The 24,318-nt window shown below is 43.8% G+C and overlaps 3 protein-coding genes and 1 pseudogene across 4 annotated transcripts; 2 read left to right on the top strand and 2 right to left on the bottom strand.

Annotated features, from left to right (window-relative positions):
• Positions 1 to 901: 901 nt before the first annotated feature.
• LOC109478829 lies at positions 902 to 7,749 on the bottom strand. The gene is made up of 8 exons (XM_019780648.1): positions 7,637 to 7,749; positions 5,670 to 5,827; positions 3,551 to 4,875; positions 3,090 to 3,320; positions 2,805 to 2,919; positions 2,461 to 2,583; positions 1,909 to 2,060; positions 902 to 1,419 (listed from the first exon to the last, which is right to left on the bottom strand). Exons 2-8 carry the CDS (start codon positions 5,809 to 5,811, stop codon positions 1,186 to 1,188), a joined length of 2,322 nt encoding a protein of 773 aa, XP_019636207.1. The 5' UTR covers positions 5,812 to 5,827; positions 7,637 to 7,749; the 3' UTR covers positions 902 to 1,185.
• A 1,215-nt stretch (positions 7,750 to 8,964) lies between these two features.
• Positions 8,965 to 11,799, top strand: LOC109478842. The gene is made up of 4 exons (XM_019780659.1): positions 8,965 to 9,653; positions 9,941 to 10,037; positions 10,384 to 10,527; positions 10,806 to 11,799. Exons 1-4 carry the CDS (start codon positions 9,403 to 9,405, stop codon positions 11,463 to 11,465), a joined length of 1,152 nt encoding a protein of 383 aa, XP_019636218.1. The 5' UTR covers positions 8,965 to 9,402; the 3' UTR covers positions 11,466 to 11,799.
• A 1,189-nt stretch (positions 11,800 to 12,988) lies between these two features.
• On the bottom strand, positions 12,989 to 15,408 carry LOC109478843 (annotated as a pseudogene).
• A 2,817-nt stretch (positions 15,409 to 18,225) lies between these two features.
• LOC109478686 lies at positions 18,226 to 23,463 on the top strand. 2 transcript variants are annotated; one of them, XM_019780351.1, is made up of 8 exons: positions 18,226 to 18,325; positions 18,965 to 19,108; positions 19,447 to 20,762; positions 20,993 to 21,223; positions 21,385 to 21,499; positions 21,726 to 21,845; positions 22,408 to 22,559; positions 22,885 to 23,463. In XM_019780351.1, the coding sequence occupies exons 2-8, from the start codon at positions 18,979 to 18,981 to the stop codon at positions 23,116 to 23,118; spliced, it is 2,298 nt and encodes a 765-aa protein (XP_019635910.1). In that variant the 5' UTR covers positions 18,226 to 18,325; positions 18,965 to 18,978; the 3' UTR covers positions 23,119 to 23,463. The 2 variants fall into 2 exon arrangements, with proteins under 2 accessions (XP_019635910.1, XP_019635911.1); XM_019780352.1 differs by having other exon boundaries at positions 18,309 to 18,325; positions 18,969 to 19,108.
• The last annotated feature ends 855 nt before the right edge of the window (positions 23,464 to 24,318 follow it).

Raw genomic sequence — 24,318 nt, 5'->3', positions numbered from 1 at the left:
TCACTGTCAAGTCATGTCCAAACTCTCCATTAAGAGACCCTACCTTAAAACCTATCTTACATGTAGTCCTGAATAGATATTCCTTCATGCATGGCTGATATAGTTTTAACTAAAGAAGTACAAGGCTAGCTAGATTATATTGCCCAGTCTACTTGTAAGCCTTCCAACTGTTTTATTGAATGGAAAGTACATACAGTCAAACCTGCCCAAGGCGACCACCCAGGGGGCCGAAGAAAAGTGGTCTCCTTGGTCTCCTAGAAGAGGGTCACCTCATGGCGATAATAAATGGTTTCAAGTCGAGTTTTAATCTCAAATACCGTAAACGTCTTCAAATCTGTGGTGAATGCATGTAGGAGGGTGGCATGGCACAATTTACGTTAAACAAAACATTGTCCATCAGTCAAGGCAAACTGGCCGGTGTCGCCATGATTTCTCATTAGTTATCATCAATAATTAACATGATCGAAAATGCTGTGGTCACCATGGGCAGGTATCCGTGCTCGAGTGGATCCAACTCACGAGAGTCGCAGCCATGTTGGTCAGGTGGTCACCTTGGACAGGTCGTTTAATGCTTGCATCAATTAATATAATGGGGATAGTAATATTTGTGACCGAGAAAAAGCAGTCACCATGTCCAGGTGGCCAGCTTGAAGAGGTGGTCACCTTGGCAGGTTTGACTGTATTCTTCCTCCCTGTACCCAGGGACATAGTTTCTAACATGTGGACCTCCTAGATATCTGTGTCAATTAGGCAGGTAGTACATATACTAATAATTAACAATGCAGGCACTACTAATAATTACCGCTACATTAGGCAGGTATCAGTTGTTTCTCACTACATATGGATGAACACTCTACTGTAGCTATAACAAACTTCTCATGTTACCATGGAACAACATGTGATTACAGCTAGATCTATGATTTACACTTTTAACAACATTAACCAAAACATTCCCAGGTTAAATTGTCCTTACAGACTGATACCAAAAGCTTTCAAAAGTTAACTCTTTTACCAAAAAAAAAAACATTGTATAAAACTGTATCTATGAAGATTATCTGAATATATGATGATAGCATTTATAAAGCAGGGTAAATCAGATACCACATTAGAGAGACTGATACAAAACACAAAACTAATTCTTGATTCTGGGTTTACCTGAACACACCCCAAGGTTCTCTAATCATCTCAAGCTTTGTTCTTGCCCATAGCGAGGCATGCCACAATGGTAACCATGGCAATAAGGACAGGGATAAGGATGACATTTCCCAGTGCCATGACAGCCCTGGCTGCCCACATGACCCTCCCCACCGCACCGCTCAGGACCATCCCTATCTCCATGACAACGGCCCCAAACTGGTCCCCTTCATCCACCATGTCCTGTAGGTAGCTCATGTGTCGGGCCCAAGGGAGGGCGAAGGTCTGGAAACATACAGGGGAAAATGTGAGTACAGTTTATCTCCAAGCAGATTCTTGGGGGCATGGGGAGTCTATACTGGCCGCCTGTAACCATTTGCTGCCTGTAACCATTGGCCACCTGGCAAATGGTATCAAACTCCAGTGGCCAATTTGATCATCCCCTGCCTCCAAAGAAATCTGCTTGGATATTAAGCAACTGTATCTCCAATTTAATTGACATACATTAGGCAAAAGGTGAAAATGGGATGAAGGATTAATTTAATGTCATAATGAATGATGTATTGATCTTTCTTCTCATTCTTTTCAAACAGGTGTCAACTTTATTTGTCTTTCCCAACAAAAGCAGAGAATTGTATGAGATGTATTTCCTGTTCACAAGAAAGGAAGAAGTCATTTTCCCTGATAAATTCAGGGAAATTTGAGAATTTGAAAATGATAAATTCTCAAAATAGTCAAGTCAAATAGAGAGATGAGAATTCAAAGTGTTTTTACCTTGACAATGGATGTAGCAGTGTCGGACCGCTGCATCAGCCAAACGATGGGGTTGGCCAGGGTGTGGTACCCCTCCATCACGTGTGGGAACTCTGCAGCCAGCTGGCGACCAAAGGCGGCGTCAGCCAGGTAGGTCTGGGCATCCAGCTGACCTGTTAAGTGAGAGAGAGAGTGAGATGTATGAACTGACAAACACCTCATGACCTTTACTGTATCATTACCTCTGGGGAAGGACACATCCTTCTGCAGAAGGGTTCTGTTGATCAATGTTTGTGTGTTCGCTGCTGTAACTCACGGTGGCCTGGACCAAGGAGGTTAAATACTTGTATTTAACCTCCTTGCCTGGACCATTTTCTTCTTTGGGTCACGGTATACAATTTGCTATTAGTTGATTAGTTGCTTACGTGATTAGTTAATTAGTTGATTACTTATTTAGTTAATTTATTAGTTGATTACCATTACTTGATTAGTGTGACCGATGTGCTCGGCTATAAAAGCAAGCCGTGCTGTAGCCACACTGCACTGACACTCAGAAAAAAGCATTATGCTTACCTTGGGCAAAAAGTTCAGTGCAGATGATACTGGCAGCTTCATGAATACCCAGTCCAGCAGCAGTGCTACAGGTTCCTCCAATACCGACTGCACAAGGCCCAACACATGCAGCTGCACTGATACCTGTGTACAACAAAAATAATGTACATCAATTGTACAAGTATCCGCAAAAAGCTATGGAACGTAAAGTAGTCACAATCAACGGGCTAGGTGCAATAGGTCATTCTTTGCAATATCAAATTGACACAAATAGGGATAAGGTCTGAGTTTTAGTCAAACAGTGATTTAGACAGCAACTCGTAATTGCATCTTCAACGGTCATCTCTCAAGGGAGTCTGTCTTACCGAATGTGAAAAATGACAGGATTCCGATGCAAACACCACACCCAGCTATGACGCCACCACATCCTACAATAGCACCTGTAGTAGCCTGGGACAACAGTAGGCGGCGGCGGCCACCCTGCAAAACATGGCAACAGGAGAACAATTTATTTGAACATGTATATGCTCCTCCTGACAAATAATAATCACCGGATAGTTTGTCATGTCAAGAACTGTTAAGAGAAACATGCAGCAAATGCACAAAACCACACAAATACAATCTTAATATTATAAAATTAATGGCCACACCTGATCGGAAACAGGATAGCTGACAGTCTGCACGCATTCCATGCTGTCACTTGGATTGATACTTGGCGGGCAGAGCACGTTCAGCGTCACCGAACCTTCCGGCTTGTCACAGTTCATCTGCAGGTTGTAGCCGTAGTTAGTCGACACTATGAACATCTCCGGAAACGTGTCTTCCGTGAAGTCATGTTCCACCTGCATGTAGGTTGCAGGATCCGTAGCGGTGATGGAAAACTGGAAATTTAACACAGCAGGTAAGATTTAGGATGTACTAGTATCCTGTAGAGGTAGAAAATTCAATGGTAACTGATTTGTAGGGAAAGATATCAGAAAACATACTATGGATGCCTTTGCTGGTAACATGTGGACATTTGTTGTAGATCATGTACCGTAGCGACCTACTGACTAACAGGTTTTACACTTCTTTCAACCAGAAAATATTTTTTACAACAGTCTATTATTACCATCGAGTTGTGACAGTCATCTCCAGCCAGTATCTTCAGTGCCATGACATCAGACTTGTTGAAGATGGAGGCAGACGACATGGCAGTGGACATAACAGCAGACATGGACATCATGTCAGAGGAAGGTACGTCCCTCCTACGTCTCCCGCCGCCCTGCTGACCAGACTCATCGTCCATGGGAGATACCTTCGACAGTCCGTCCAGAATCCAGGACCCTGTCATGGCGACCGTGACCTTACTGGTATCTGGAATATGTGGAGAGACGAACGAATGCAGGTAATCTCCGAATGCTCGGCTCCTTGTGGAGTCGATTGCCAGCCTGCCGGACAGTCCGTTCTGCCATTCCGCCTCGCGGGTAAGGTGTGCAAGAACCGTCGGGGCATCGGTGGTGCGCATGATCTGACACGTGTCGTAGAACAGGTTGACTGCATCGTAGGCCAGCGGGGCATACACGGGAGGCGAGCGTTTCAGGCGGTCGGCAAGGGTCTGCATCTTGCGCATCCTTCGTTTGCTGTGAAGCCCCTCCCCTGCAAAGGACAGTCCGTACAGGCTTACCGTTTGCGCAGCAAGCTTTGCGTCATCAGAGCTCAGGATGTCCTCTCGGAGAGCCAGGGAGTCCCCGGTGTACCACATGCGCCTCAACAGAGTGCTGTCACCATTGGCTGCTTCTAGGATGTACCTTGCTTCAGAATACGACGCGAGCAGCACGACTGCGCCTGGGTTGTCATTCAAGGCGTCGCGGAGTCGGTCAGTCGTCCTCCGCGCCTCTTCCTTGTTGTTGATTGTTCCCGGGGCGTAGCTGATGCTGGTACCGACGGTAATGTGGTCCATCATGTCGTCCGTCAGGTCGCGAATCCTCTGCACCAGGTCCGTAGCGTAGATGTCTTCGACGTGTACCGGGATGACGACGGAGACGTTGTCGCTTTTTAGCTTCAGGTACAAGGCCAGGGCAAGAGCTTGGTCGCCCATGCTGAGACGTATGGTATTTGTGGCGTTGGCCAGGCGTTCAGATGTTGCTCGTGGAGAAATGAAGACCGCATCTGGTGCGTTTTCCATCGCCCACTCCGCCACTTGGACCGCATGGTTGCTGGTGTCGGGACCCACGAACAGACGCACACCCTGTCGGCTGTACAGGTCGCGGAAAGCTTGCAGGGCTCCATCTGGAGATCCATCGTAGTCCCCGCTGTGGACCTGGATGTCCGCAGCTGACGGCACCTTCTCCCGATGGGCACGGATGTCATCCACGGCCAACATCGCCGCTTCCTTCATGCCCTCAGCGGAGTCGATGTCGGTCCGAAACAATAAACCAACCTTCACGAGTTCATCTGCAATTTCGATAATATTGTATCTGTTAACTGTATCCGTTCATCTTGTTTTGTTGTGACCTGTACTTACCGTGAAGTTAGCCAAGTGTGGCAAAAATGTACAATAAAGGTCTTCATTCATTCAATAAATAAGGTCGGATCGGATACTCTCTGGTCCTTTTGGACGGCCATTAACAGTAAACCGACCTCGATGATGTCCTCTGTCATTTTGATAACGATAAAAGATACATATAGTTTATTACTAGTGGTAGTGAAAAAAATGTCATTTTTTAAGTTTCTCAAAGTTGTCATGTACATAAGACAACCAAGAAACACTGTCAGTTTCAATGTGCAACATTTTCAAACGAGTAGTTTGCAGCAAACGTATAAGAAAATATGTTGAAATCAAACGAGCTCTTAAAAGGTTCAGCTGTGGTTATTTATCCCAATTTTTTAGCACCATATTTTCTTTTATTCTAAAAACGTGCTAGTCACATTGACATGGGATATTTGTTAAAAAGCATGCCATCCCATTTTTTTACTAAAAGGTATATTATGCAATCTCTTTTTAGTGAAAAAATGGGACTAAAAGGTGATTGGTTTATATTCCTTTTAGTAAAAAAATGGGATGGCAGGGGTGTTATCCCATTTTTTCACTAAAAGGTGATTGTGTTATACATATACTAGCAAAAAAATAAACAAATTAATAAAAATACAATTATCCCAAGAAAAACGTTTAGCACGTTTTTTACATTAAAATACATTACGGTGCTAAATAATTGGGATAAATAATCAGATCTAAAGGTTCAGCCAACCTTTTGACTCGCTGCATCGCTGTATTGTCAAGCCAACGGCGAGGCCGATCACTATGGCCAGCACGACTCCGGCTGCCACCACCCCGATCACAAGGCTCCGGTACCTCAGCCGCAGGGACCTCACTTCCTTATAATCTGCCATTCTGTAGATCCCTTGTCTGAAAAAGGATGCGTGATTTTAAAAACGTTTTTGTACGTATCACGTATTCTGAATATTTACACTCCATGAAATGGGGTGTCTTGTTTTCAGTCTGGATGATGTTTTGGTGTATATCTCAAGATCTCCCAGACGGGATGCGATGATATTTGGCAATCTGATAGATCATGGGGTATAGAGGATTGTGTTAAGTGACTTTTGGCCCCTGGTGATTGAACTTGGTACTGCAGTAAGAATTTTTTAAATATTGTTGGCGCAGGATGATCTGTGTATGTAATGTTTGGGTAGAATATAGTTGTTGACGTAAGGGTTTATTGGTGTAAAATTTGCCCCCCCCCTACGCTGTTTGCTTTGGACCTGCATGGTTTGATTTTCGATTTTTCTTTCGGCGTAATGTTCTCAAGAACCACTAGATAAATTGCAATTAACTTTGGTACGTTTTAGTTGCTGTGTGCCTTTGCGTTTTAGCATGCATTGGAAGGTTGTAGAAATGCAGTGCATACATGCTATGTTGGAACTGCATGCCATGAGGTATGTATGCCATATATGCTGTTGTTTTCTTTCCTTGAGAGTAGCACTCCCTGATTATAAACTACAACAGCAGATACCAGGAAATTGGCGTCAGGCCAAGTCAGCTGCACAAGTTCTGCTTTCAGGTATAGATCAGCTTTACATACAACAGATAAATAAAATCTGAGATTTTATACCTCCGGGCTTTTTATGGTATATTCTTATTTGTTGTTTGTTATGAATAGTTGATGTTGTTAAATTTTATGTGTTAGATTTAGCGTTCCAGGTTGTGTTAACACAGGTCAACATTTTCATCTGCAGCTTATAACATGTACCTATGAACTTATGAAATTCTATTTAATCTGCCGCAAGGAACTCGTAATGAAACTCAGAATGAGAACCGGAACCGTTAAATCCACGGTAAATGCTCCGTGGAACTTCATTCGCTAGTGCCTCCACTTCGAACGTTCTCAGTAAAGAAGTAAGGACACGTCTTGTCACTTCCACTGAAGCAAATCACCCTTTCTTCCTCCATTCACCACCACTTAGGGGGAAGTTCCACGCTGAAAGCTTCTTTCCCACATCACTTTAGAATAAGGTACCCCGTAATTCTGTCCTCACTGGCTGTACTGTAACCCAAAACATTTTGAGTGGCTCCCATGAGCCTTGTTTTGTGGTGACCTATGAAGTAAATGCATGGAGATCAATTGTCTCGTGGTACCCTGGGTGCCAGACTAGTATCGGGCCGTTAGCCGTTTTCCTTCGGCAGCCAAGAGCTCTTCGCCCGCCTATCTAAATTAACGCTACCGGGTAGTTGAGCCCGGGGGGAGTTTGGCCGGCCCTACAATATCCCTTTTCTATCAACCCAAAATTAAAATTATGCCATTCCACTTTTCAGATGTTTAGCCACATGATTTCACGGTTCACATTTCCGAAAAAAATCACAGTGACTCTTTCCCATATTTCCACTGTAATCACATTATATTACATGTTTTTCGGTTTTTCCATCAAATTAATATAGAGGCACCCCCTGTTTTTCTCTCTTCTTACTGACTTATATTCGAAAAGTCAAAGTATATAACCAAGAAGATTTGAGTCTCGGAGAACATGAATAGTAGTCTTTACACTTGCCCCTTGTTTCGAACGCCCATAACTTTTTGAACGTTTCTCGAGCTCGCAGGACCACCAAAAAGATCACACTAGTACAGTCCATGGACGAAATGGGCATATCTGAATTTCAAGGGGGCTAAGTGGTCTGCATGAGATCAATACAAGAATCAGGACCAAAACCACCACCTACCTTGCAGCACGAGGTGCATGCGTCCGACACCGCCAAGCACATCCGCCAAAGTAAAGAGGACAAAGTCAAGTTGTCGTTACTTCATACCTACATTTACATATGGCCACAGCAAGGAATTTGTATGGATGACATCAACGCGCGCATTCATTTTCGCCTGACTTTGGGAAAATTATTGCGCTCTTACAGTGGTCATCATTCCAAAAATGGGCAAAGATGTCTGTTGCCATGCCGGAACATGGATGGTAGATAAATATGAAGAGATGACAAGACAAGTCTCTGATTTATTGTTTTGTCTTTTACTTTGATGTAGTGATGTATTTCATTCCTTTTATAAGTGATGTTCCCAGCCTCTGAATCACAAGCATTTGTGCTAAAGCTTTTATTTGTCAAAGTTGTTTCAGTGACAAATGGATGTTGTAATAGTTGACAGTAAACTCAGCGCAATGTGGGTATCACATAATCTGTTTAACAAGGTTTATGATGTCAAAATTTGAAAATGAAGGAATCTTATTTTTTTTAGTCTGCCTTGTTTTTTTTTCGCCCTATCGCATTAGATTTGGAGGCTGCGGAGGATGTCATTCATAAAATTTAGTTGCTGTGGCCTATTCATGAGCGAAAATGAAAGTGACGTAATCTAAACGGCGTGAGAGGGTAAGCAAATACTTGTATTGAGTTGAGTTGGAAACATATTGTTGGGCGGATGTGTGACTTGAATAAATAAATGAGCGAAAGTGAAGGTGACGTAACATCGAAAGTGTAAGATGGTGCGGTGATTCATGTCAATCCCATGAGTGGTGTTATCGTTTATTATTGTGTTGTATGAATTATGAACGCAGTAATTTACTATGATCATATATATGACTCTGATGACTGCACCCTGATTGTTATTAAGACTCTCCTAAAATGTATCAAATGAGTGACGCAAGCATAACTTCATCTGGGTTTACCAGTAAACAAACGTCCGTGCCAGGTGTTCATCAACTGCCACCCATCGCAGCCGGTATAAACAACCGTGCAGCCTCATTGTCACGGGTGTACTAGTATCATATGACATTAAAAACGTGATGTTATACTATCTGAAATTGCTATAGACAGGCACACACTGTAAAATAGTGCAAAAAGGTGTTAAGGAAGTGCAGGAATGACTTTGAATGAGCACCATCGGATTTGCGAACAGGTGTTAGTCGGTTGAGTGATCGTCATAAGGTTTGAGCTAGTTTCACTTTCACAATCACAGACAAATTCACAATAACAAGTGAGGTAATACGGAAACAGGAACCATTACGTTATTAGCCTCCTTTGCAGGCTCTGCGACTGGGCTTCTGTTTGAGTGGTTGTGTTGGTGGCGTGTCCGGTCATAGTATTTAAGTCATCGTGATAAGGTTTGAGCTAGTGACAGCATGAGGGTGGAAGATTGACAGGCAGGATGACAGGTGGGACAGAGAAAAACGGGTATGAACTCGAAGGTCATTGGATCTGACCGGGGGCCAGATAGCCATACGATCTACTTGGTCCAATATAAAGTTCACGACAACCCCAAATACTTGCACTCTGAAATATCGGTTGGCAAGAAGCTGAGTACAAATACAATTGATATGTCATCAGAAAAAAAAAACGCAAAATAGAGACCCCTTTGACGGAGCCTGCTAAGGAGGCTATGCGTCAAACGACAGGATGTTATCGTCTGAGAAAACGTGCGTGCTGTGGGGCTGACAGCTAGCCGTGGGTAGGCAGCCTGTGTGGCGTGAGTCCTCCATCTTGTAGCAATGTTATTTTGCGAGGACTTCGTGCCGAGCCTTCTCGCCAGCGGCCGCCCTCCCAAGCTCGCCCCTTTCTCCGACAGCGTCGGCCAAGCGAACCGCTGGCTGGGCGAACACCCGGAAGTGCTGGTTCAGACGTGCGAGACGATCCGCGCGCCATTCTCCCCACAACATGGCGAATACTGCGACACCCAGGTCATGTCATACCCAGCCGGGAAACCTAAGGACGTCTCACGGTTCTCACTTCGTGGTCTGAGGTAAACATTCTATGGTACCATTACGTCATGAGCAAGCGATGCAGTTCTTTTTGACTGCTATCCGATCCTCCCTTCCTCTCAATCTCTCTATCAATCTCTATCTTGATCTATCTTATCCCTCCCTCCCTCCACAGCAAGGTTTGGTATAGACGCCCTCTAGTGACTGGGGAAAAATGACATCTGCCATGGTCTTGTGATCTGCTAAATGGCGAGATGACACTGACATAACACATATATTATTAACCAAATCTAACGGGCCCGTTAACTTGTTATATTCTATATCTCAGAATCTGGTACCAGAAACAGCCTGAACACGAGAAGCATCCTTCAAAACCGCCTCAGGTCACTTCAATTGATGTTCTGCCTAGGGATTATGGTGACAAGGTAACATTTTAGTGAGCTAACTGACATCTCGTAACAGAAGCTATAATAGCAAGTACAATATCTTCCTGTAGCAATTAGTACATGTTATATCTCCCTGTATCAATTAAGTTATAATAGAGTACAAAGGCACATGACGAACAATGGATAAGACATGAGAATGGTTTAGGGTGTCCATTGTGTGAAATAAGGCCCTGACTAATTTTCATGGTTTATTACATTTCCAAATAACTTACAGTATATTATATTGAACCATATCTCATTATTTACCATGGTATCAATGACTTTTATTCCATTAAATTAAAAAAAAAACTTTTACCTTAGAAAGTACATGTTTCTTCCTTAACAGGTGGAGACCTTCCAAGATGTCCTGACCCGCATGAATGGTCTGATAGCAGAGAAGAAGGGACAACAGCTCCTGAACATACAAACTCTAGCCATTCCAGGGGACCAGAAGGAAGTGGAGTCTGAAGAAACTGTATTGCCTATTCTGGTATGGTGACATGACATTTGTGTAAACTTTACTAGCTTATGTATCTAGCTACACCAATGCTACTGAGATAGTGTCAATGATATCAAAGTGTGATAACTACAGCATATAAAGTATACTACAAGATTATATTGTCATTAACGTTGTGCCAGGGGTGCATTTATATACTAGTATAGAATTTATAATTCTGTTATTTTTTTAGTTATTGACTTATCAATTAAGTTACTTATAACCAGTAGGGTAAGGGTTTAAGAAATGACCACCTTACATCTTCCTTCCAGACGCCGACTAAGTTGGTGCGGTTCCTTCGAGCATACCTGATATCGGTAGAAGGATCGCTGCCTCCTCCCAACGTCCAGTTCCAAGACTTCCTCCCACAGCAAGTAGCTGCTGGAAAGGTGTCCACCTTTTCCACCAAGTTACCCTCATTCGAAACTCTGTCCGAAACATTCGCAAAGGCAAACAAGTGGCTACAGGCTTGTCCTGATGTTAACCTGATTAATGTGGAGGTTTTTGAGGTCTCACTGGACAAAGAGGCTTCATACTGTGCAAGTGACCCTCAAACGTGTTTCTTCCTTACTAACAAGCCTCCGTTTGGATGGTTGAAAGTTGTTCGTATTTACTACAGCACCAAACAAGGAAGTGCCCCAGTTGGCAAACTGGTTGATCTGTCATTCTGTCCTGAAGTGAAGGAGAAGAAAAGCCTGTTGCACTATGCACAGTATGAAGGATTACCTGAAGTAGTAAAGAAGGTGCAGTTGAAGTGTGATGAGTTGGGAGGGGTGCCTGTAGGGGTACAATCTGTCTGGACTTATCCAGACTGGGAGAGTGGCGAGGATGTGTTTCAGCCCAACACTAGCTTACACCTGGAGCCACGCCTGGATGGCACAGAGCACCTGCCACAAGTGGAAACCATCCATGTGTGCATGATTGTGAAGTAGGCCACATAGAGTTGGTTTTAGGATGATCATTCTACATCTTTGAATGACTTGCTTGGTGGAAGCTAGTGTTTTATAAGGTCGCTGGTTACCACGGTAGCCAGCAACATTCATTAGGGAGTGGGCGAAAACTACAGAGGATGGCACCCAGGCATAAGTGTATTATGCCGAAGGGCAGTTATACCGGCTATACAGATACAGACAGATTCAGGTAGCGGCTGTGGGAGTGGACGTTAACTAACTAGGATGGTACCCAGGCTACACATTTTGATGATTGATTCAGCAAGCTAAATCACATAATCTATATATCCATGTATATTCAAAAATATATATCTATATCTAAGGCCACACCAATTTAATTTCTTGGTTAACGGATTCGCCGCTTCATTTTTTTCTGATTTGCAAATAAAAATAAAAATTCACAATCAACTGCAAAATGCCCATATTTTGTTCAGAACAGTTGAAAACAGTCCTTTTCTTACTTCTTGTTACAGTAACTCCATCTCTCAATGCAGTAGTATCATTAAAAGTTCAAAATTCATTGTTTAAATATTGAACCAGCCTGGTGTGTTGACTTCATGGCTCCTATCATACCATTTTGAGCCATAATAGGATGCCTAGGCCTGTTTTTATTTTTTTATTTTTTCGCCCGCCCGCTCCATTATTTTTCTAGAAAAATCCGTTAACCAAGAAATTAAATTGCTGTGGCCTAATGACTGTATCATTTATATACTAGAGTGCATGTATCTGTATGCGAATCTGTGTTTGTTTGTGTGTGTGCGTGCGTGTTTGTGCATATTTTGGTAGACATGATGATAAACATTGCTGAACCGATCACACATAGTTGTAAGTACATAGTACGTAAGTACGTAACTCTATACTATTGATTCACTATTTTGTTGTGAAATACACCCAAGTCAGGTACATGTGTTATACTTTGAATAGGAATTGGTACAGAATGTAAACTTTTGTTAACTTCAAACCACATGATTTCTTTTAATTAACACCATTAAAGAAAATAAATTTAAGTGAAAATAAATAAACTGAAGTCATTTTTCAAAGCCATCTTAATTACATGTTTTTCAACTTGCTTTTCCATGTCACTGCCTACTTATACAATAAATTAGGCCAACACTAAAAGGAGAGATGACGAGAACTCAAAATATATTTTTTTCTCTTTTTCACAAAAAAAAATAACTTAATCTGAGAAGTTATAAATTATAGCAGTCATCACAAATAAATGACTAACTATACAAAATGCCGTGAATGGTATGATATGAAATATAATACATGACAGTTGCAGTTGTAGAAGGCTATACCAAATGGACATTGTTGCCCAGTGTACCCTGTAGCAGTCCACAGATAGTACATGTAGATATGTTTTCATAGTCCATGTAGCCGTTTCTTGTAGTTTTCATGATTCAACAGCGGGTGCCAAAATACACAATATAAAGTTCATGAGTAATTGGCATCGATCAGATAGCATTAAAAAGTGAGCAAAGCAGGATTCATATTACAAATTTCTTGGTTTCTTTTGAACTCCCAGAAAATGTAATCATGGCTCTTGCAAAATAAGACATAACTGCTTAGTACACGTCGCTCTGCTGTCTTTATGATGTGCCATCGTTCAGATTTCAAGGAAAGTCATCTGATATCCAAGTATATTATATATGTGGTAGACATGTGCTTGGTGCTTTCTATGTATTTACTCAGTTTATGAAATGTCTGCAGTAGCTGTAGCTAGAATGTCTCTTTGTAGTAACTGTGTCCTGAGGGAGCCTGCCTGAGGTCTATATTGTAAGGACAGACACCGTGTTCGTATCCACGTCCGTCATCACCAGTTGTCCGTTCGTTCCCATGGCAACGGCACTGGGCTTCTTCATCCCACCCGTCACGTGATGCAGCAGCAGGCCGTGACGATTGAAGATCTCTACCCGCTGGTTCCCCTCGTCAGCCACCGCGATGTTCCCGGAGTCATCCGTACACACTCCTCTCGGGTACCTCAGCTGCCCGTCCCCCTTTCCATCCTCCCCGAACTTGAACTGAAACTCTCCGGTTTCGCTGAAGATCTTGATGCAGTGATCTACGGTATCCGACACGATGATGTTGCCGTGACGGTCCACGGTGACGTACCGTGGGTACCGAATCTCTTCGTGAGGCTCGCTCTTTGTCCAGAACGGCTGTAGCCATGTTTTCTGCTGAGATCCGCCTATAACTCTTACAAGAGTCCCGTCTGGCTTTAAGACCTTGATCTCACCACGAAAGGTGACGCCGGTGCCTGGCGATGGTTGATTCGTAGCCGTGGTTTCTGTGACTAGAATCTGGTTCGTTCGCTGGTTGACGGCGAGGCCGCGAAAGTAGCCCGTGTGTGTGAGAGGTATCTTGTTCAGACATTCTCCTGTCCGAGAAAACTGAACGAGGAGATCGCACGTTTCGGCCACGTTGTACCCGACAACCCACAGGTTCCCGAAAGCGTCAAGGTCAACGCCTTGCGGCTTCATCGTCCGGGAAGGTCTTCCGGGAACCAGCGTCTGGAACTGACTGAGGTATCTTCCCTGGGAGTGGAACGACTGTATTCTCTCATTGTCGTAATCTGCGACGAAGATAACCCCGTCTTCTGAGACGGTGACTCCGGTCGGCCAACTGAACTGGCCGTTTTCTGACCCTCTCCCACCAAACCTCACCTGTCCTGTGTTCAAAACATTACCAGGTTGTAGACTAACTGGCTCCAGCGTCATACGACTCATAGCTGAAGCTAGAGACTGAAAATCAACGTCTAAGGCTTGGAAAACAGTCCTGGAGGGGGATGGCAGGGCGTGTTCTCTGTATCTGTCCAGCGCTTCTGATACTGAAGCTTCGTGGTTTAGAAAACGCTTGTCACTTTGACATAGCGTCCAAACAGCTACTTCACAAGCAGATGTCAGTTCTGTTACCTGGCTCTGAGCTGTTACACCATACGCATGCAGAGTGTCCGTGTTGCGTCTCTGGTTCTCCTGAATGCCACCCAACAAGCGTATCTTCTCGGACGTTAAGGCTTGGGTGATCTGTTGTATGGCGTTGTCAAATGTCCTGGTTACGTCGGTTTGGGCCCGCTGGGTATCTGTGGATAGCGTCTTTTCAACGTGAGGCAGCTGTCGTAAGTAACTGTGATATGTATCCAACGTGTTTTTGCACTCCGTCACGAGAGAACGTAGAGAAGCTTTCTTCTGTTCGACGGCTTGTCTAACGGTTGTGGCGTTGTGCCCTGCGTGTTGTTCGTCCAAACATTCCGCGCAGCACGCAACCTCGCACTGCTGCAGTACAACTTCAAGGCTTCTGCGGGGTGCTGGTCACAGTAGTTGTCGTCTGACGACCCCGCGACCGCTTGCGGCGTGTGTTGCGAGAACTTCTGACAGACATTCGCCGCGAGATGGTTGTCCGGAAGGCCGACAACACCCTGAGGGGGTAACCTGACTTGCAGACGACAGTTAGGACACAAAACCACCTGCCGCACACCTGCGTAGTTCAGCAAACAGTCCTCACAGAACGTGTGCTGACATGGCAGCGCCTTGGGCCTCCTAAACAACTCCAAACAGATGCTACAAAACACTTCTTCACGGATTTGTTGGACGATATTCTCCGCAGCCGCCATTTTGCTCTGGAGAATGTGGGGCGAAAGGTCACAGCGCTCTGTTATGTAAAGATACGTGCCTGGCTTGTTATGCGATATGTGTAACGGTATCGGCCTTGTACAGCGCTGGTAAAGCAAAACAGGAAAAGGTCAATTGGTCATTCAAGTGACCTCAGTGGGGGACAGAGGGGGTGAAATTACACGTAATATATTATTTAACGTTTTATACCTTCATTTTTTGTTACGCCATGTTTACCAGCTCGTAAGCGTTAACCCAAAATGTAAAGTTATGCTAATGACTTCAGGGGTGCCAAAGAATTTATCAGAATTTTACGGAATTCATACGATCCTTACTAGGAAACATACGAAGTTTACGGAATACATATGATCCTTACTAGAAACATACGAAGTTTACGGAATACATATGATCCTTACTAGAAACATACGAAGTTTACGGAATGCATACGATCCATACGATCCTTACTAGGAAACATACGAAGTTTACGGAATACATATGATCCTTACTAGAAACATACGAATTTTACGGAATACATACGATCCATTACGCGGAATACATACGATCCTTACTAATTTGGTGACTTGCACCACGGTCACATGACATCGGCAGCAAATTCAAGATGACGGACTATTATAGCGATGTTCTCCCTACAATATCTTGGTTTCAAAGACTTTTAAGGGCTTGTCCTGCCCTGCTAAATCCCAAACAGCTAGCACTTATAATTATGCGGACTTCTTTCACGACATAGCAGCCTGTATTTCAGTAGATCAAATATCCCGGCACATTAAAATGACAGACTTTGACAGTTTACATTATGAATAGCAATTACATTTCGTGGGAGTTCAAAAGAAGCCAAAGAAATTAGGGTTTGAATCCTTCTTTGCTCTACTCGCTTTTAAATATTATGTAATGATATTACTCATGTCTATTTTGGCACCTGTTAAACTACAACGAACAGCAACATGTGCTGTGAAAATATATATACATGTACTATGAATGAACTGCTACAGGGTACATTGGGCATCAATGCCCATTTAGAATACCGGTATGGCTTTCTACAACTGTTGTGTATAGACATGCAATTTGTGTAGTATCTGTCTCGTTTACATGTATTTGTGCGTGTTTCTACGAGTCATGGTGAGAATTGAGGGAAACATGACTGATGTCATGACTGAAATTACATGACATGAAAGTAAAGTTTGATAGTTTAATATCATTTGTAGTATTCTGGCGATAACTGTTGTGATTTATAACTTATCAGATGTAAAGTCAGATAACAGTGTTTTTGTGAAATGGAAAAAAAACATTTTGTGGTCTTATCACCTCTCCCTTTTCCTTCATGTTATGTACACTTTATTGCGTAATAAGTAAACAGTGACACTAAAAGCAAGTTGAGCCAATTGTTATAAACCAAGTACATGTAATTAAGATCGTTGTGACAAAATGACTTGTGATTCATTTTCACTTAAATTCACCTGTAGATTAAAAGAAATCGTGTGCTATGAAGTTATTTATATCAACCGTTTATGATTTTTACCAATTCCTAGTTAAACTATAACACATATTTCACGGCAAAATGACCAATTAATATTATCGAGTTACTTATTGTACCCAGTACTATGTGTGATAAGTTCAACAATGTTAGAATCATGTTTACCCGGAAAATTTTGAAAATTGAACCTTCTGAAATGGCATTTCCTGCGTTTTTGAGAGGATTTCAAAGGAAAAATCAGACATAACTTTTATTCAATGACAAAGTGAGCAGTTTTTGTACGATTCCAGCCTCGCTGGTGATACGAATCACTCCATCTTTTAAAGAAAATTTCTTGGGCCTTTAGTTAAAAAGTGGACATTTAAGCGTTGTGGGGGGATTCTTCCGAACGGGCATGACACACCCGGGTACCCATACACAAGGTGGAGGTCACGCCATACAAGCTAACAAACTCAGCCCCAGGCACATTGTAATGCGCCCCGTTCACCTGGTTACGACTGTCCTTTGACACACGCGGTGACGTACGCGTCATCGTTCGTGAAAGTGAAACTAGTTTACTCAAACCTTACGCCATTGACATGTGGACTTCTGCCGCCATCTTCTATCACCATTAAATTACATCCTTTCTGAACAAGATTGTAAGGTAAGTTGTAGCAGTAGGTGGGGGAGGAGGTCGATTAGTGGGGTTGTCAGTACAGTGGCAAAAGTCCCTCACGGTACGCCGTCTGCATAGCCAGGCCGTGTAAAAACCGGCGCTAGCCCCTCCCCCAAGGTAAATAACGTTAACGCCGCCGCAGCACAGGCCTGAGAAGGAGACTAGTAGTAGTGCCCTAAATGTCTAAAGCTTGAACAATCTATATATTCTAAGTCAATATCTGATAAGTTGTGTTTGATTGTCAATACATGATGCCAATCTAAGTACAATTATACTAGTGTTTCATTGCATGCAGTCATACGATCTGCTGCAAAATATAGTAGTACTACTCTCCAATCAGAGGTTTGGGGCTTCTTTTGGGCCCATTTTGGCGTAAAAATAGCTCTGGCATGGGGAGCAATGAACAAACTGTCTGAAATATGGAAATCAAATCTTACCCAACCTCTCAAAGTCGGCTTCTTCAGAGCAGCTGTGGAGAGTATACTGCTGTACGGAGCAGAGTGTTGAACCCTGACAAAAATCCCTAGAGAAACGACTAAACGGGACCTACACTAAAATGCTTAGAATTGTCAAAAATGTACACTGGTACCAAGGGATACCAAATAGTGTACTATACGAAGACCTACCCACAGTGAGCGAAACAATAAGGAAACGAAGATTGAAGTTCATCGGACACTGCTATAGAAATAAGGATGAAATCATAAACCAGCTAATACTGTGGGAGCCCTCACATGGGAAAAGAAGTCGTGGTCGCCCAGCAAGAAACTACGTAAATCAATTAATGGTCAAGTTAAAAAGTGGACATTTAAGCGTTGTGGGGGGATTCTTCCGAACGGGCATGACACACCCGGGTACCCATACACAAGGTGGAGGTCACGCCATACAAGCTAACAAACTCAGCCCCAGGCACATTGTAATGCGCCCCGTTCACCTGGTTACGACTGTCCTTTGACACACGCGGTGACGTACGCGTCATGGTTCGTGAAAGTGAAACTAGTTTACTCAAACCTTACGCCATTGACATGTGAACTTCTGCCGCCATCTTCTATCACCATTAAATTACATCCTTTCTGAACAAGATTGTAAGGTACGTTGTAGCAGTAGGTGGGGGAGGAGGTCGATTAGTGGGGTTGTCAGTACAGTGGCAAAAGTCCCTCACGGTACGCCGTCTGCAATATATGCAACTATTCAAGCAAATCTACCGCTTTTGTCTTGTAATGTAAGAAACAGTAGAAAAGATAAGGGTCGAATAGCTTGTTTATCACGACTCTCCTAATGTGTATTCAACTGAGGTTCATGGGTAACTTCATCTGGGTTTACTAACAAATGTCTCTGTCAGGTATCGGTGTGCATTCCACTACCACCGATCAGTTCAGTTCAAACTTGGGTTGAGTTTCACATAGTCTATTCTTTTTCAAAATTCCAACATTTATCAATAGAGATGGTGACGGCTAGCCTGGGTACCATCCTACTTGTATGCTGGGGCAAGTACTTGTTAGGGAAGCGAGTGTGGGAGCCCCGGCCGGCATACAAGTAGGATGGTACCCAGGCTAGGTGACGGCACACTCAACTTTTAAAACTTATTTTTGTATATTATACCCCCAATTTTTCGTAACATTTTTCCTCGGAAAATCCTTTACCCCTTGCAATTTACTAAAATTTGACAGGTTAAAAATGTGAAATTCTATTTGTGTTGTTGCTAGAGGGATGTCCTCCTTGTTTTCAGAAAGGTTCTAAAGAATGGCAGGTGGTGGGGAATTGAAGCTAAGGTACCGGATACTGATCGGGGTGGTGGCAGGCGGAGCCGTGCTGGCCGTAGTGATCGGCCTCGCCGTTGGCTTGACAGTACAACGATGCAACGAATCAAAAGGTTGGACGAACCTTTTCAGAACCTATTTGATTCCAACATTTTTTCTTAACGTTTGTATACTTATTTTGTGACATTGTGTCTTCTGAAAACCGTGCGCATTCGACGGCTTTTGGGGCGCCTGGAAAGAGTAGAAATTGGCCAAATAAAGAGATAACATGCCAGGGAAGTTGGTCCGCTGGAGAGTACAGTTTGTCGCACCCTGGCATATTATCTCTCTATTTGGCCAATTTATACTCTCTCCAGTAGCCCCCGGAAGCCGGGTAGAGGCTAGGAAATTTGAGAAACTAAAAACAGCAATCATCTAATATACGTATCTTGTATCGTTATCAAAATGACAGAGGAAATCGTTAGGGTCGGTGTACTGTTTCTAACCGACAACGACGCAGCGGAGGCCCTGAAGGAAGCGGCGATGTTGGCCGTGGATGACATCCGTGCCCATCGGGAGAAGGTACCGTCAGCTCCGGACATCCAGGTCCACAGCGTAGACTACAATGGATCTTCAGATGGAGCCCTGCAAGCTTTCCGTGACCTGTACAACCGACAGGGCGTGCGTCTGTTCGTGGGTCCCCAAACCAGCAGCCATGCGGTCCATGTGGCGGAGTGGGCGACGGTGAACGCACCAGACGCGGTCTTCATTTCACCACGAGCAACATCTGAACGCTTGGCCAACGCCACAAATACCATACGCCTCAGCAAGGGCAACCAACCTCTTGCCCTGGCCTTGTACCTGAAGCTAAAAAGCGACAACGTCTCCGTCGTCATCCCGGTACACGTCGAGGACATCTACGCTACAGACCTGGTGCAGAGGATTCGCGACCTTGCGGACGGTACGATTGACAACATTACAGTCGGTACTAATATCAGCTACGCGCCGGGGACCATCAACAACAAGGAAGAAGCACGAAGTCTCACTGACCAACTCCGCGATTCCCTTAGGGACAACCCGGACGCAGTCGTCCTGCTCGTGTCGCATTCTGAAGCAAGGTACATCCTGGAAGCAGCCAACAATGACACTGTTCTGTTGAGTCGTATGTGGTACACCGGGGACTCCTTGGCTCTGCGAGAGGACATCCTGAGCTCTGATGACGCAAAGCTGTCAGCACAGACGGTAAGCCTGTACGGACTGGTTTTTGCAGGGGAGGGGCTTCACAGCAAACGAAGGATGCGCAAGATGCAGACCCTAGCCGACCGCCTGAAACGCTCGCCTCCCGTGTATGCTCCGCTGGCCTACGACGCAGTCAACCTGATCTACGACACATGTCAGATCGTGCGCACCACCGATGCTCCGACGGTTCTTGTACACCTGACCCGCGAGGCGGAATGGCAGAACGGACTGTCCGGCAGGCTGGCGATCGACTCCACAAGGACCCGCGCATTTGGAGGTTACCTGCATTCGTTCGTCGCTCCACGTATTCCAGATACCAGCAAGGTCACGGTCGCCATAACAGGGTCCTGGATTCTCGACGGATTGTCGAAGGTATCTCACGTGGAGGATGAGTCTGACCAGGAGAGCGGCAGGAGGGAGGTACCTTCTTCTGACATAGCGTCCATGTCTGCTGTGATGTCCGCTGCAACGTCGTCTGCCTCCATCTTCAACAAGTCTGATGTCATGGCACTGAAGGCGCTGGCTGGAGACGACTGTCGCAACTCGACGGTAATAATAGACTGTTATCTATATTTTCTGGTTAAAAAGAATGAAAATCATGTTAGCCATTATTAGGTCACAACGATAGCTGTATCTACGACCATGTTCACTATATGTGCTACTGGTATATGAAGGCTTCCATAGTATGTTCTGTGACATCTTTCCACTTTAAATCAGTTGCTAAGGAATTCTCCACCGTCGTAGAATTAATACTAAACCTATTGTGTTAAATTTTCCAGTTTTCCATCAACGCTACGGATCCTGCAACGTACATGCAGATGGAACATAACTTCACGGAAGACACGTTTCCAGAGGTGTTCATAGTATCAACTAACTACGGCTACAGTCTGCAGATGAACTGTGACAAGCCGGAAGGTCCGGTGACGCTGGACGTGCTCTGCCCGCCAAGCACCAATCCCAGTGACAACATGGAATGCGTGCAGACCGTCACCTATCCTGTTTCCGATCAGGTCTGCCCATGTATTTGTTTTTATGCATATACTGCATCTTTCTCTTACCAGTTCATGACATTTTCTTCTGACAAACAATCCAGTGATTATTATTTGTCAGACAGAGCTCGTATGTTTTTAAAAATTGATATTACATTTTGGTCTTTTCCTTTCTTTTGCAGGGTGGCCGCCGCCGCCTACTGTTGTCCAAGGATACCGCAGTTGCTATCGGAACATGTGTTGGCACCACTGTTGGGTGTAGTGTTTGTATCGCAGTCCTGGGAATTTTCACACTTGGTGAGATATAATCCTAGACGACAATCAAATTACTCGTTTTAAAGAAACTGGTATATTATACGATCTGTGTCAAGTATGACAATTTGAATCCTTGATATCTAAGGATGACCGTTTGCTCCTAGCCGTTCTGATTTTTGGTGACTACATTTTGTTTTGACAATGGAGTGCGTACAGCTACATGTATTTCTAAAATTAATGTACATATGTAATATCATTTTGCACACAGGCATCTCTGCAGCTTCGTGCGTTTCGCCTTGCGCCTTCGGTATTGCAGGATCCTGTGGCACTGCTGCTGCAAAGGGTATAAGCGATGACAAGATCATCTGCACTGAACTTTTTGTCCAAGGTAAGAATTTTTAACTATTTCCATAGACCGTGGAATTGATCACTTTTGGTGGTGAAATCCACGGCCGTGAAGGGACTTCGCGATAACACCCGCGGTGGCAGATTTATCTTGCTAAAGACTTTACTTCCATTATCAGTAGCCAATTGCAAGAATCATTCTTCTTCCATCGAACTTAAAGCGTTAGTTTAAGATAAAGTATAATGTAATACTTTTTCGGTTGCTGACAGTGCAGTGCGGCTATGCCACAGTTCGCTTTTATGTTGATAGCCCAGCACAGCTGGTCATCTCTACTCTTCCTCCTGATAAGTGTGTTGGGTTCTTTTTTGTGTGCAAATGTTTGGCATCTGAGGCTTTAATACACCTGAAACACCCTCCACACACACAGACACACACAGACACACAGACACACAGACACACACACACACACACGCACGCACGCACGCACACACACACACACACACGCACACACACACACACACACACACCTACACACACACACAAACACAAATCTCGAGTGTTTGTCAGATCTGACAAGATAGTACAATCGTCTCTGACCCTACAGGTCACCTGGATGCCCAGACCTACCTGGCTGACGCCGCCTTTGGTCGCCAGCTAGCTGCAGAGTTCCCACACGTGATGGAGGGGTACCACACCCTGGCCAACCCCATCGTGTGGCTGATGCAGCGGTCCGACACTGCTACATCCATTGTCAAGGTACTCGTAAAAACACTTTGGATTCTTATCTTTCTGTCTTCTATTTGAGCATTAATACTAGTACTGTTGGTTTCAAAACCTCTCTGCTTATAACAGAAAATGGCTTCTTCTTTCATTGTGAACACAGGCAACATATTATGAAACACGCTGCCATTGTTGAGAAAGACAATTGAAGTTGACACCTGTTTTAAAAGATTGAGAAGATCAATGCATTACCCTGGGATTTACTCTTTCATTCCATTTTTACCTTTTGCCAAAGAAAAATGCATGTCAGCTATTAAAATTGGAGATAGAGTTTCTCACATTTCCCCCTGTATGTTTCCAGACCTTCGCCCTCCCCTGGGCCCAACACATGAGCTACCTACAGGACATGGTGGATGAAGGGGACGAGTTTGGGGCCATTGTCATGGAGATAGGGATGGTTCTGAGCGGTGCGGTGGGGAGGGTCATGTGGGCAGCCAGGGCTGTCATGGCACTGGGAAATGTCATCCTGATCACTGTCCTTATTGCCATGGTTACCATTGTGGCATGCCTCGCTATGGGCAAGAACAAAGCTTGAGATGATTAGAGAACCTTGGGGTGTGTTCAGGAAAACCCCGACTTAAAATTTAATTCCATTTTGTATCATTCCATGTTGAGTATCTGATCATGAGTTAACATGCTAATGCTATCACCATATATTCAGATAGTCTTCATATATACAGCTGTACATTGTTCTTCTTGTGAAAGACGTAACTTTGTATTGATTTTAGTTTGTGAGGAAATGCTTTGTGTTGACATAGTTGAATAGTGCAAATCATTGCCATAGCTGTAATCACATGTTAGTAGTGCCTGTATTGTAAACCCTATTAAGTATTTAAGACACAACTTCCAAGAATTAACGAAAAGTGTGATATAAAAGACAAGAAACACAGAAAAGGTTAAAAAAAACTATAATCATGACCTAGGTCAGAGATCTGTCAGTGAATTAAGCTTCGTTTTCTCCCTACTTTCTGTTCAAGAACAAAACTTTGCAGTGGTTTTGGCTCAAAATAAATGCGTTATTAACGTTATATCGTTTTCCCATCTTGCTAAATATAAGTTACAGCTCTATAGCACTTTTTGTAGGGACTTATTAACACTTTGAATAATTCGATATATCCACATTAATTTAAGATGTCACAGAGCAAGAAACAATCAATAATAGCTAAAGAAATCGGCTACTGGACACATACATGTACTTCTAGGGCTTGTAACAGTGGACTTCGTTGTTTACAGTTTGCCGAGCCACGAATTGAAGAATTTTGGCGCCCAAACTGGGAAATTGCTCGCAGAACCGTTACATTAACCTTTTGAACTGTTATAATTGACCTGTCACCATCTAGAGATACGGATCGGAGCGCCTTTGAGTTTTCCAATAACATCGTAACACGTCAGTAGTCACAGGGATAAGGGGAACCTATTTACGGTAACAGTTACTTTGAAAGTTATTCCACTTATGACTGGCTCTCGATGCGAAGGAAAGAAGGAAATTTATTTCTCTTTATGTCATTATTTCTGCCATATCGTGTAATAGTCATATTTGAACGTCGGTATGTGAAACCATCGCCCGCAACAGCCATTGCTGATGATTGGATAAACTATTTGGCGGCTCTTTGCAATGAACAGGTGAACAGGTGCCTAATGGCCAACATCCGGGACTTTTTGGACGTGCATTGAATTGGCCGCTACCATTCTACTTTTTCAAAGTTAAAACACGTCCAAAGAACAGAATGCATCA

Source organism: Branchiostoma belcheri, unplaced genomic scaffold (genome assembly GCF_001625305.1).
Source record: "Branchiostoma belcheri isolate BF01 breed outbred unplaced genomic scaffold, Haploidv18h27 scaffold45, whole genome shotgun sequence".
In the NCBI taxonomy this organism is placed as follows: domain Eukaryota; kingdom Metazoa; phylum Chordata; class Leptocardii; order Amphioxiformes; family Branchiostomatidae; genus Branchiostoma; species Branchiostoma belcheri.
This window is presented reverse-complemented; position numbering and strand designations above follow the sequence as displayed.

Bases quoted from the DNA above. Each gene is read 5' to 3' on its own strand.
- LOC109478829 (XM_019780648.1), bottom strand. From the start codon at position 5,811: ATGGCAGATTATAAGGAAGTGAGGTCCCTGCGGCTGAGGTACCGGAGC. The intron at 2,584-2,804 runs GTAAGACAGACT...TGTTGTACACAG, and splicing joins CCTGTCATTTTTCACATTCG to GTATCAGTGCAGCTGCATGT. The intron at 2,061-2,460 runs GTAAGCATAATG...CTCACTTAACAG, and splicing joins CACTGAACTTTTTGCCCAAG to GTCAGCTGGATGCCCAGACC.
- LOC109478842 (XM_019780659.1), top strand. From the start codon at position 9,403: ATGTTATTTTGCGAGGACTTCGTGCCGAGCCTTCTCGCCAGCGGCCGC. The intron at 9,654-9,940 runs GTAAACATTCTA...TCTATATCTCAG, and splicing joins TTCTCACTTCGTGGTCTGAG to AATCTGGTACCAGAAACAGC. The intron at 10,528-10,805 runs GTATGGTGACAT...TCTTCCTTCCAG, and splicing joins AAACTGTATTGCCTATTCTG to ACGCCGACTAAGTTGGTGCG.
- LOC109478686 (XM_019780351.1), top strand. From the start codon at position 18,979: ATGGCAGGTGGTGGGGAATTGAAGCTAAGGTACCGGATACTGATCGGG. The intron at 21,224-21,384 runs GTCTGCCCATGT...TTTCTTTTGCAG, and splicing joins CCTATCCTGTTTCCGATCAG to GGTGGCCGCCGCCGCCTACT. The intron at 21,846-22,407 runs GTAAGAATTTTT...CTGACCCTACAG, and splicing joins CACTGAACTTTTTGTCCAAG to GTCACCTGGATGCCCAGACC.